This window comes from Carcharodon carcharias, chromosome 19 (genome assembly GCF_017639515.1).
Source record: "Carcharodon carcharias isolate sCarCar2 chromosome 19, sCarCar2.pri, whole genome shotgun sequence".
In the NCBI taxonomy this organism is placed as follows: domain Eukaryota; kingdom Metazoa; phylum Chordata; class Chondrichthyes; order Lamniformes; family Lamnidae; genus Carcharodon; species Carcharodon carcharias.
In genome coordinates this window covers 11,173,208-11,186,113 of record NC_054485.1, presented here as the reverse complement: position 1 = coordinate 11,186,113, position 12,906 = coordinate 11,173,208, and the positions used below count along the sequence as shown (strand labels likewise).

Here is a 12,906-nt window from a genome sequence, read left to right as displayed (position 1 = left end):
CTCTCCTGATATTTTAAAGTTGATGACACTGATTTTCCAACCAGAAAAAAGTATTCTTCCGCTATCCAAACCCTTAGTAAATTTCAAGACTTCAATCTTTTTTCTGCTCAAGTGGAAATCTCAAATCTTTCCTCATAGCTAATTTCTTATCTTGGTGAATTTATGCTGTAATGTCCCACTTTTAATGGGGTGCTTACAACTCTACACAGGACTCCAGTTGTGACTTAACCATCACTTTTGCCATATCCCTAGCATAATTTCTCTGTCTAAGCTGTCCTTTTTATATTATAGAATCTTAAAGCATAGAAGGGAGCTATTTGGCTTGTCTTGCCTGTATCAACTCTTCTAAATAGCCGCCCAATTTAAACCCACATTGCAGCTTCTTCCCCATAACCGTGAAAATTAGTTATGTTCAAATGTATGTTCAATTTTCTTCTGAAAATTCCTATGGAACCTGATTCTACTACTCTTTCCGATAGTGCCTTCGATATCTTAACAACTTACTGTGTGAAAAAATCATCTCCATTTCCCCTCTAGTTTATTTTGCCAATTATTTTAAATTTGTAGAAAGAGACTTGCATTGATGTAGCGCCTTTCGTGACCACTGGTTGTCCCAAAGTACTTTACTGCCAATTTTGAAGTGTAGTCACTTTTGTAATGTAGGAAACTCTGCAAGCTCCCACAAACAGCAATGTGATAATGACCATGGAATATGCTTTTTGTGATGTTGATTGAGTAGCAAATAATGGCTAGGATCCCGGGGCTAATTCCTCTGCTCATCTGCAAAAATAGTGGCATTGATTCTTTTATATCTCGTCCAAAAGATGGCACTCCATCAGTACTGCACTCGAGTGTCAACCTTGATTTTTGTGTTCAAGTTGTGAAGTGGGACTTGAACCCACGACCTTGTGATGCCGATGCACTTGCCAGAAGAAAACATTTCTCCCTACCTGCTCTATCAAAACCCCCTCATAATTTTGAATATCTTTATTAAATCACCCCTTAGCCTTCACTGCTCTAAGGGGAAGAATACCAGCTTCTGCAGGCTCTCCACTTAATTGAAGTCCCTCATCCCTGGCGTCATCTTGTTATACCATCTTTGCACCCTCTCCAAGGATTTGACATCCTACCTCCAGATTGCAAAGGTTTTAACATGACTTTCTTGTTTTGTATTTACAAAGACAAAGATCCCGGACACTTTCTTAGCTGTCTTTTCAACTTTCCCTGATGCTTATCCTACTGTCACAATAACATTAATGTACCAGAAGCAGCATAATCTCTGATGTACTGTGCAGTATGGCAGTGGCCCGTATTATGTTTGTGGGTTCTGGAAGAGCACAAAACTAATTCAGCACTCACTTTTGACTGGCCTCCAGGTTCCGTGGAACTGGTCAGAATGTACAAGTCGGCTACCTCTAATGGGACAAGGCAATTGGGGTCCCATTTGTGTCATTAGACCCTGATTTCTATATTTAAAAGGGGCCCAGCACCTGAAACAGCTGGGCACTCTGGACACCCTTTCATTGCTGGTGGTAACAGGGTCAGTAAGGGTACCAACCCCATTTTGAATCCATTACCAGCTAATACCAGACAAAGGCAGTGAAAATTGATCCCAGTAAGTGCAGTGGTGTAGCTGGATCGGTGGAGCTGCGCCGATTTACATCTCTAATTTTTGGTGGGCACAGTTCCAGGGTTAAAATCATAAATGATTTTGTTTTTCTTCTGCTTACACACACATTACAACATTTCTTGGATACACTTAATACTGTGCACATGCAACATCAAGCATTTGGTTTTATTTTGGGTTATTAGTGTCAGTGGATCCACCAACTGTTACCCACCACCAATTCCAAGCTAGTCCCAGCATGAAATCTAGCCCAGAATGCAATAATATTTTGCTTTGATGGATTTAAAAGTGCAGTGTCAGCTGTGTTTACATTGGCAATCAGATGTCCGATCTCGGCAGATATCTATCTTCCTTCAATCTAAAAGTGGTTCTGTAAAACTGGACATTAGATTTTTTTTTGTAATTGCTTAGCTACAGATGGAAAGCTTTTTATAGCTAAGTATTTGGGTTTAAATGAGAAGCTGTTTGAATTTCCCATGGTTGCGCTGCAATTACTAAATCAAAACATTGGCTTCTTAGGATCAAAAATTGAATTTTTTTTCACTTGGACTTTTCTCAGTTGCTTCAATGTTCTAAGCTAAATTTACGATTGTCAAAAGCCAGTACTTGTTTTTTAGTAACATGTCATATATGTGCTCTAAAATGTTCCACCTGATCATGACAACTAGCCTTTCAGAGAATTACATTGTTAAAATCTTTTATTTTAATCAATAAATGTCAATGCTGTAGTGTTTTGGTGTATTCATTGTGCAGTCTGGAACTAGAATTAGAGCCAATGAGATTCTTTTTGCAAATAAGAGCAGCACTTTGAATTTTTGACGGTCTACTCGATGTGCTTTTCATACTTTTGAGTTCATATCATACCATATTCCCAGCTCTCCGATGGGTGAGTGGCTAAAGGCTCTACCCAGTCTGTACTAATGCAGAGCAAAAGGTTGTGGATTTGTTTCATACTTAATGCTGTGTTAGCTGATCTCAGCTGTGATAGCAGTTGGGTTGCTGTAATTGACATCTTCCCTCGGATTATGGAGGAGAAATATTAGACAAGACGCCACTCCCAATCGTTTTCTTCTTGTTTTGCTGGAAAATCAAAAGTGTTGGTGTGCAGACGTGTGGGTGGGAGTGTATTGATGAACAAGGGCACTAGATAAGGAGGGATTAGACTAAACTGTACAATCTACCTTAGTTGAATAGGCTTGCTGACATTCAGTATTCAAGTGTGAAGAACGGATACTTGGATGAAATGCTGGAGGACACCTAGAACCTGTAAAAGCATAACCCAATGTCTTGAACAAGAGATGGGGGAAAAAGTGACAAAAAAAAATTTCTTTGATAATCCATTCATTTTTGCTTTCCTAAATTTTTTTTGTCTACACAGCAAATAGATGGAGAAGCCTTTTTGCTACTGACTCAGACGGACATTGTTAAAATTATGAGCATCAAACTGGGACCAGCGCTGAAGATTTACAACTCCATCCTCATGTTTAAAAATGCAGAAGAAAATGAGTTGGAAGTCTGCTAAAGGACTGTAAAGAATGTTTGTTTTTTTTTAAGCACAAGGACCTGCAGACCGGAATGAAATCCAGCTTGAGATGATTTTTCTTCTCTCTGACTTTCTGACTCATTTAACATTTATTAATGAACTAAAGTCTGTGGTGCCAACGCCAGTGGGTGAAGCCCACAGCCTTTGAAGACAGACAAGCGTTTTTTTTTTGTTGGAAGAACAAATGTCTCCCTGTATTATATTATTGTAAGTGATATTGTTCTAGGTATCCAGAATTTTAAGAGAACACTTGAACCTCGTTTAGGGAAACCGACTGAAAAAGGTTATCATCCTTGGAGCCTTGATCGTTGTGTCACATGATGTCCATTTCCTGTGTCTTCCACCCAAGCCTATCTGAAAACTTAGTCTCCATCTTGTTACCTTTATTTCTTCATGCAAATTGTTTTTTGGTCTCAAGTGCTTCTTTTAGTACGTGTGAAAAAGAATGAGAAGCAAAGAGATGTGGCAGAGGCTAGGAAGATTTAAAAAAAAAAGAGACCATTGTCCTAGCACCATTGGGTAAAATCTGTTCAACACAGTTGGACTTGTTTTTTTCTTGAGACGACAGGATGAACTGTACAATTACGATGAGCGCATGAACTGAATCTCAATATGTGTTTGCAGTCATAATCTGAAGGAATGAGGTGTGCCACCCTCTATTCCTTTCACTTCTGGTATAAACTGTGATCTTGTCTGATTATTTGTGTAATGAGTTGCAGGGAATGTTGAAGTGGAATAGCTGAGCTGCTGTTGTTGGACAGTCGTGAACTAATCGTACACTGCTTAATGTATAATTCTCAGTGGATTTTTAAATGTGAAGGTTTCATTGAGAGCTGTGGCTGCCAGAGACATCCATTTGTTTCTCATGTACGCACATTACATTGAAATGTTTATAATAGATTAAACTGTGTAAAGTAAAAACTCGTAAGTGTTTGTAATTTGCTAGTTCCCCAGTGTTTGTCATGTAATTATGTTCAAAAATGGACAGCAATCAAGGACTTAGACAAAAGTTTGAAATTTCACCTTTTGTGGCAAAATACAGGTAATATTCAGCTAAAAAGGGGGCTGTTTTTATTCCTCTCATAAAAGCTTAATAGAATTGTCTGTGTGTTACATTGGCAAAGAGTTCCTCTGGGATTTCTAGCAAAGTTGCGAACCCAATTTTGAGAAGTTCTTGTTTTTTTAAAACAAGTTAACGATTTGGCACTGTATCTAACACAGAATGGGGTAGATCTTGAGTTAGCGCAATAACAAAATGTAAGATAAATTGCCAGACTGTTTTACATCTCTTGATTTCTGTTGATATTCTCCTGATTTTTTTGCCATTAATATAAAATGTGCTGTAAACTTGCACACACCCATTTTACAATATCACACCAAGTTAAGGTTGAATCATTTCTTTCTGAGGCCATGGTTAAGCTGGTTCCCAGTGCTGCTTGTTCTGTTTTTTATCTATATTTTTTTTTAAGTTGAGAAGATTCAGAACCTTAGCTACCTTGAATGTTAGCACTAATGGGGATTTGAACAGAAGTTTTGAATGAGATTTTTTTTAAGGAACATGCATACGCCTCCCAATATTTTTATGCCTTTATCGCTCATCTTTGATGTCTCTGAATTTCCCTTTTAAGAAAAATGATTTCAATGATAACTAGCAATTGGTGCCAAGATTTATTGGTTTGAAAGGAGTTTAAGTATTTAACATCCTCTCTTTTGGCAAGACAGCTACCCTCTTTTCCATAGTAACAAGAATAATAGTGTATTAACAAAAAACCTGTTAATTTAAAATACCAACTCTACTGGCAAAACCCACATCCTGCCACTCACTGCTATAGAGTTTTTGTACCCAAGCTGCATTACCGCCAAGACTTTATATTTTAAAAGCAATTTCAATGAACTGCAACCCACGTATTTGGTTGTAATTCAGCTTTTTGATGCTCAACTGATCTCCCCAAGCCTTTGAGGGCAAAGATATGAAGCAGTTTCCGATCACTTCCTCCAGGGAGATATTAAAAGGGTAGAGCACCCAGAGGTGCTCTCACACATGTTTTTTAAGCTCCAGGTTCCTTAAAGAATGATAAGTGGTGCAACAAGGAACAGGTACATGTTTCAAAAAATTAGTGTTAATATATCATATTGCTTTAGGAAATTTTCCTTATTAAGAAAGGCTTGTTTTGCAACCAAATTGAAGAAAATAATTGTTTGTCAAGACCTTTCCAAAAAAATGTATGGGCCTAGATTTTCTGCTCATCACATTCAATATTACAGGAAATCAAAGGCATGTTGTCTGTGGTGCAGCTCACTGCATGTCTGTGGGAATGTGTCTTTTTATTTATTGTTTTCAGGAACATGGGTAACATTTGGAAAGCCACATTCATTACTCATACTTGGATATCAGGAGAAGGTGGTGAAGGCCCTTCTGTTTGAACCGTTGCAGCCCTTTGGTGCTCCTACTGTGCTACTGAGTGGGGAAATTCCAGGATATTAACCCAGAAGCAACGAAGCCTTGATAATATGGCCCAAGTCAGGAAGGTGTGTGACTCAGAGGGCAACTCGGAGGAGATGCTATTTCCACAATACTTCTGCTATTGCAGTCACAGGACACTGATGGTGGAGGGGACAGAAATGGAGTTCAGGGGCACCAATTTAAGTGAACTGCTCTGTCATGGGAGATGGGGAGCTTCTTGAGTGTAATTATACTTGCACCATCAGAAGCCTGACTTACATCTTATAGGTAATTGAGAGGTCAGGAAGTAAGTCCCTCGTCAGAGTACCTGTTTATATGTTACAACCGGCATGGGAGGAATGCGCAGTTTATCTAACTCCACGACTCCACAGGTCACACCATTAGTGTAAATGTTTAATTCACTCACAAAATGGCCAGTTATTTACCTTCACTATGGTTAGACCCAGAATAAAAGGGACTTTAACCAAACTTCTTTAATAAACTCAATGATCATTTTATTATAAAACATTTATTTTTTGTAAAACAAATTGCAGAGATTGTCGGGTAAAGAAGAGTTTAAAAAGGATAAAGTTCACAGGGTAAAAGCAAAATACTGTGGATGTTGGAAATCTGAAACAAAAACAAAAAATGCTGGAAAAACCCAGCAGGTCTGGCAGCATCTGTGAAGAGAGAAACAGTTAACATCTCGAGTCTGTATGACTCTTCAGAGCTAAAGAGAAGTAGAAATGTGATGAAATTTATACTGTTTAAGGGGGGGGGGGTGGAGCATGAGAGCAGGATGGCATGTTGAAATGGCAAGCGACAGGAAAGTCTGGGTCATGTTTGCGAACTGAGTGAAGGTGTTCTGCAAAGTGATCACCCTGTCTGCGTTTGGTCTCTCCAATGTAGAGGAGACTGCATTGGGAGCAGCAAATGCAGCAGACCAAATTGAATGAGGTACAAGTGAAGCGCTGCTTTACTTGAAAGGAGTGCTTGGGCCCTTGGACGGTGAGGAGGTAAAGGGGCAGATGTTGCACTTTCTGCGATTGCATGGGAAGGTGCTGTGGGAAGGGGATGAGGTGTTGGGGGTGATGGAGGAGTGCGCTAGGGTGTCACGGGGGAAAGGTCCTTATGGAATGCTGACAAGGGGAAGATGTGTTTGGTGGCGTCATCATGCTGGAGTTGGCAGAAGATGGTCCTTTGAATGCAGCGGCTGGTGGGGTGAAAAGCGAGGACAAGAGGGGGGACCCTATCATGGTTCTAGGAGGGACCCTATCATGGTTCTAGGAGGGAGGGCAGAGGTGCGGGAGATGGGTTGGACACGGTTGAGAGCCCTGGTAATCACAGTGGGGAGGGAACCTCGGTTATCGAAGAAAGAAGACGTCAGAAGCGCTATTTTGGAAGGTGGCATCATGTTAAAGTTCACAGGGTTTTGATGTCGTCAACCCGGTGCTTCCTCATGTGAAGATGGAATGTTAGTCCCAGTAGGAAGTCTGGAGGTTCTCACCAAAGGGGCTTCAGCATGAATATACGAACCAGGAGCAGGAGGAGGCCACTCAGCCCCTCAAGCCTGCTCTGCCATTCAATAAGATGCCTGCTCTGAAAGTAACCTCAACCCACATTCCTACCTACCCCCAAAAACCTTTCACCTCCTTGTTAATCAAGAATCGATCTAGCTCTGCCTTAAAAATATTCAAATACTCTGCTTCCACCACCTTTTAAGGAAGGGAGTTCCAAAGGCTACCCTCAGAGAAAAAATTTCTCTTCGCCTCTTGTCTTAAATGAGCGATCCCTTATTTTTAAACAGTGACCCCTAGTTCTAGATTCTCCCACAAGGAGAAACATCCTCTCCACATCCACCCTGTCAAGATGCTTCAGGATCTTAAAGGTTTCAATTAAGTCACCTCTTGCTCTTCTAAATTCCATTGGATACAAGCCTAACCTGTCCAGCCTTTCCTCATAAGACAACCCGCCCATTCCTGGTATTAGTCTAGTAAACCTTCTCTGAACTGCTAATGCATTTGCATCTTTCTTTAAATGAGACCAATAATATAAACAATACTCCAGATGCGGTCTCACCAATATCCTGTACAACTGAAGCACAACCTGCCTACTTTTATAATCAATTCCCCTCTTAATAAATGATAACATTCTATTAGCTTTCCTAATTACATGCTGTGCCTGCATACGAACCTTTTGTGATTCATGCACTAGATGCCTCTGAACCCTGGAGCTCTGCAATTTCTCACCATTTGGATAATAAGCTTCCTTTTTATTCTTCCTGACAAAATTAACAATTTCACATTTGCCCACATTGCCCACTCAGTAGCCTCCTTAAATCCTCTTCACAATTTATTTTCCTACCTATGTTTGGTTGTCAGCAAATTTAGCCACCATCCCTTTGATCCCTTCATCCAAGTCATTTATATAAATTGTAAAAAGTTGAGGCCCCAGCACTGATCCCTGTGGCACACCACTCGTCATATCCTGCCAACCAGAAAAAGACCCATTTATGCCAACTCTCTGCTTCCTGTTGGCTAAGCAAACTTCTATCCTTGCCAATATGTTACCTCCTACACCATAAGCTTTTATTTTCTGCAATAACCTTCGATGTGGCTCTTTATCAAATTCCTTCTGGAAATCTAAGTATAGTACATCCACCAGCTTCCCTTTATCCACAGCACGTGACTGCTTCAAAGGACTAGAAGTCAAGCAGGAGAATAGAGCTGGATCATTCCTTGGGACTTCCCTCTTGTCTCAGCCTCTTTTACCAAATACAGACAAGTTCCACTGAGGTGAGGATTCCTAGCTGGGTATTGATAACCTCACTGTGTTTCAGGCAAGGCAAGGAATGTGAGAATGGGGCAGCTTTCCTCTTTAGTTTATTCCCAACTGAGTTAAAAAAAAACAAGCGTAGAACATGATCTTCATCGGGTGTTTTCCAGTTAATCACCAGGGCCTTTGCCTTTAAAATGTTTTTTTTTCCCTAGCCATTAAAGTGTTTACAGTTCAAATAAGCAAATCATGTTCCTCCTCAAGTGCCATGCTGATCATGTGATTTCTTGAAAAAGGCATGGTTGCTCACAGACCAAGGTGAACTTATGACCTTTTTTAAAAAAAATCCAAGTCAGTTCCCAAGTGTCCAAATGATGCAATGTCCATCCAAATTTTAAATGAAAATATAGTTCCTGAAAATGTGGTTTCCCAACAAGCAGGAAGTAAGTCACTTGTGCGAGTACCTGTTTATAGTATAATGTATTATAATGGCCATTGGCTCATTGAATAAACAAAATACAGGGCTGTGTCAAAATACAGGAAGAGATCAATAAGCTGTCAGAATGGGAGCGCAATTGACATATTAACTTCAACGTAGGTAACTGAGAGGTGGTTTATTTTGGTAGGAAGAATAAGGAGGGCCTTGGAAAATAAGTGTAAATGGGGCAGAGGGATCTGGAGTTCGAGATGTACAAATCATCTTGGCTGGAATTTTCCAGCCCCTCATTGCTGGCAGGATCTTCCGGTCCTGCCGAGGTGAACGGAGATTTCAATGGCTTGCCGGCAATAAAACTGAAAAGCAGAGAAATCATGTTAAACTTGTATAGAACCTTGGTTAGACCACACTTTAAATACTGTGAACAGTTCCGGTCACCTTTTTATAAAAAGGACAGAGGCATTGGAGAAGGTACAAAAAAAGATTTACTAGAATAATACCGGAACTGCAAGGTCATACACGTCTGGAAAGATTGAGCAAGCCAGGAAGACTGAAGCACGACCTGAGAGGAGTCTTTAAGATTATGAAAGGGTTTGTCAGGTTAGACATTGGGATGTTTCCACTGGCAAGTGAGATCAGAACTATAGGCCATAAATATAAAATGGTCACGAATAAATCTGATGGAAATTGAGGGCAAATGTCTTACCCAGAGACCAAAGAAGGCTTAGAACTTAGAACTCGCTACCACAAGGAGTGATTGAGACGAAGCGTGCAGATTAAAATTAGCCTTTCAATAATTTTACATTTAGAAAATATTACTGAAATGGTTATAACCTGTGCACATGCTATTTTCTCTGAGGAACAATTGATTTAGAACTTATTTATCAGTCTCTCAAAATTGGTCTCAAATGACCACTGAAGCATTAGTTATGAGAAACTTTTGCCTGACAATGGCTTTGGAATTTTGTTGTACAGCTTTTCAAATCAGCTGGAGAAATAACTAGTTACCTATTATTACAACCTTGTAAAACATCCTTCCAATTGCAGTGACAAAATCCCATCATGCTCAGATCCTGGGGTCCTGTGAATTACAGGAATCAGTGTAGTTAGTAAATCTGTTTAGGTGAGAGTAAGGTAGCACTAGAGAAATCCTATCCATTCTCAGCTTGCATGTTTTGCTTCCATCTTTATTAAAACTGCCTAATTTCTAAGTCTTAGTTGAAGGGTCAGTCACGAGGGGACATAAGTTCAAGGTGAGGGGCAGGAGGTTTAGGGGGGATGTGAGGAAAAACTTTTTTACCCAGAGGGTGGTGACGGTCTGGAATGCACTGCCTGGGAGGGTGGTGGAGGCGGGTTGCCTCACATCCTTTAAAAAGTGCCTGGATGAGCACTTGGCACGTCATAGCATTCAAGGCTATGGGCCAAGTGCTGGTAAATGGGATTAGGTAGATAGGTCAGGTGTTTCTCACGTGTCGGTGTAGACTCGATGGGCTGGAGGGCCTCTTCTGCACTGAGAGATTCTGTGAATCTGCCTTCAATGTACCTCCAGTCCCTTATAGCCTAAAGCAATTAATTATGGTCTGACTAGCTTGGTAGCACGTAACTGAGTTTCTATTGCTAGGTAAAGTATAGAGTGCCTCATACGCTCATACATTTTATATCGACATTTTTTTAAAAGAATGCAAAAAGGGAGGAGTTATTTTCTCCTGTACCTTGAAGTAGCCAACCACAGCTTGTCAAGGTCGTAATGGGAGGAGCCAAGATGACAATCTAGAGAAATGGCCAATATTTATTCCCAGAGCAATAAATAAGCAGCAGACTTAAGTCTACCTGTTAAATATGACATGCAGAGGATGGAAGAATATCCATGAGCAACATTGGGAGGATCAGCTGCTTTCTCAATAAAAACGTGTGAAGCAATACTTCAGAATTTTAATTTTTACATTGGTTGCCACCTATATATCAGGACAGAATTACTATTATGACATGTAGGTGCACTGCACTGTCTAGTTAAAATGCCACTAAACAATGGTGTGTTAATTAATCGAAGATGTTAATAGCAGAAATACAATACCCTGCACAAGATGATACAAAGGCGTCAATCTCAAAATGCCTCAATTTACAAGTTTTACTTAGCTTGAATTAATTAGTAAAGTATGCAGAATAGTAGTGTAGGGTTTTAGGGCCCCTGTCTAATGATCTAACATCCTAGTGAGTTGTGACATTATTTCAATGGAACCAGAGCTGGACACAAGCACAACCTGTGTGGAAGATGACCTTTCACAGTCCTCAGTTCATGTTGCTAACCTTTTGAAGCTACAGCATTAATGCTCAAAGCTATTTGTGGGTTCATAAATTTTAAATGTCAAGCAATGATCTCTATGGATTAACACAATGGGGAGGCAGTGACATAGTAGTATTGTCACCGAATTGGTAATACAGAGACCCGGGGTAATGCTCTAGGGGCCCGGGTTTGAATCCCACCAGATGGAGAAATTTGAATTCAATAAAAATGTGGAATTAAAAAGTCTGACGACGGCCATGAAACCATTGCTGATTGTCGTAAAAACCCATCTGGTTCTAAAGGACCAACACCCTTTAAAAGGGGTCAGCCACCCAGTGCCGCCCACCCACACAGGCCTGGCATTCCTATCATCTGGTCTGGCAGGAATCCTGCTTACACTTTCTATTCATGCAGGATGAGCTGGCATATTAAAGGGAGACGTCACAGACCAGTGGCAGAATGCCCTAAATCAAGGTCCTCACGGACTTTGAAAACAGAGCCATCCAGCTGGCCAGGGAGGATCTGGACTGTTCCTGTGCTGACAGTGAGGTCGGCGCTGGTCTACCAAGTGAGGATCCAGCAGTGCAACATCCATCACACAACCATGCTGTGAGTGATGTGTCCTGTTTCACAGGCCACTGCCATGCACTAACTATCTCCCCTTGCTTTCACAGGCACACGTGCCAAACAGCCAATGGAGTCCATGACCCAGGGCCTCCAATCAAGCCCTGAAGAAACCTGTGAAGAGGAATCTGAAAACACCCTCCCTGAAGTCCCTTCACAGTGCTCACCCACACCCTCCACCAGTGCAGAGACACACACTTCGGGTGGGACCTAGCTTTAGAGTAGCCTTGGGATCACAAGCTGGTGAGCACATCACATTGCCTGATCCACAGCAGGTGGTGACAGAGAATTCCCACATGTCTGGCACTCGGAGGACTGCTGGAGGCCAGAAATCTGCTGAGTCTGAATCAGATGACGAGCCTCTGGACTCGGTCATGTCACAATTGCTGGAGCGACAAAGGCAAGCTCAAGAACATCAGGAAGGGACGTCCGCTGCATCTCAGGTTGCAAGGCACAATGGAGGAGTCCATCCACCTTCATTCTAAGATGATAGGGCCTGGATGCCAATGCACCGAGGTGAGAACTGGTAGGATGGCGGCCGCCTTGGAGACCTTGGTCCAGGACATCGCTCCTGCACTGCTGCGTGGTCTCAACTCCATCGCTGATGCCATATTTGGCCTCCAAAGGTGTGAACGCAAGAGGGGCACTGAGCAGCTGGATCTCACTCCAGCCGCCCCTTCTCCTCAAGGAGTCAGCCAAGGGCCCTCGGACACTCATAAGAAGGAGGATCCGCAGGTGCACACTCCACCCATCCAGGTGACTCTGGGAGTGATGGGTCCATCCAACTCCCCCCCGCTTCCTGTGACCTCCGCAGCTCCAGCTTTACAGACCGAGGAAGGTGCCACTGCCACACAGCAGGACCCCGAAAGTAGGCTGGAGCCCTCCAAATCCTGGCCTTCCAGAGGATACCCACCAAGGTCATCACAGACAGGGCGATACAGTCAGCAGACTGCCTCCACCTCTGCTGTGGATGTCCGGGGAGCACCAAGATGTAGCAGCAGGGTTAGGAAAGTTAAGGAGAATTATTGAATTGTAAATCAGCCGCAAATTTTGCAGTCGAGTATCCTGCATTTAGGGACATCGCAGGCATCAGCACAACCGAAGTGCAATGGGATAGCCTCGTCCTGGGAGAACAACCTCCATGATCATTGTCTCTCCCCTGCCAGGTGAGTAT

The 12,906-nt window shown here is 41.9% G+C and overlaps 1 protein-coding gene and 1 pseudogene across 4 annotated transcripts in view; one reads left to right on the top strand and one right to left on the bottom strand.

The window, feature by feature from the left end:
• Nucleotides 1–4,091, top strand: part of l3mbtl1b (L3MBTL histone methyl-lysine binding protein 1b) — a 71,062-nt gene extending 66,971 nt beyond the window's left edge. For all 4 annotated transcript variants that reach the window (XM_041213464.1, XM_041213467.1, XM_041213465.1 and 1 more), the window contains one exon: nucleotides 3,006–4,091. In XM_041213464.1, the coding sequence (XP_041069398.1) occupies nucleotides 3,006–3,149 (144 nt within the window). In that variant the 3' untranslated portion in view covers nucleotides 3,150–4,091. The remainder of the gene's footprint in view (nucleotides 1–3,005) is intronic.
• An 8,670-nt stretch (nucleotides 4,092–12,761) lies between these two features.
• Nucleotides 12,762–12,906, bottom strand: LOC121292059 (annotated as a pseudogene).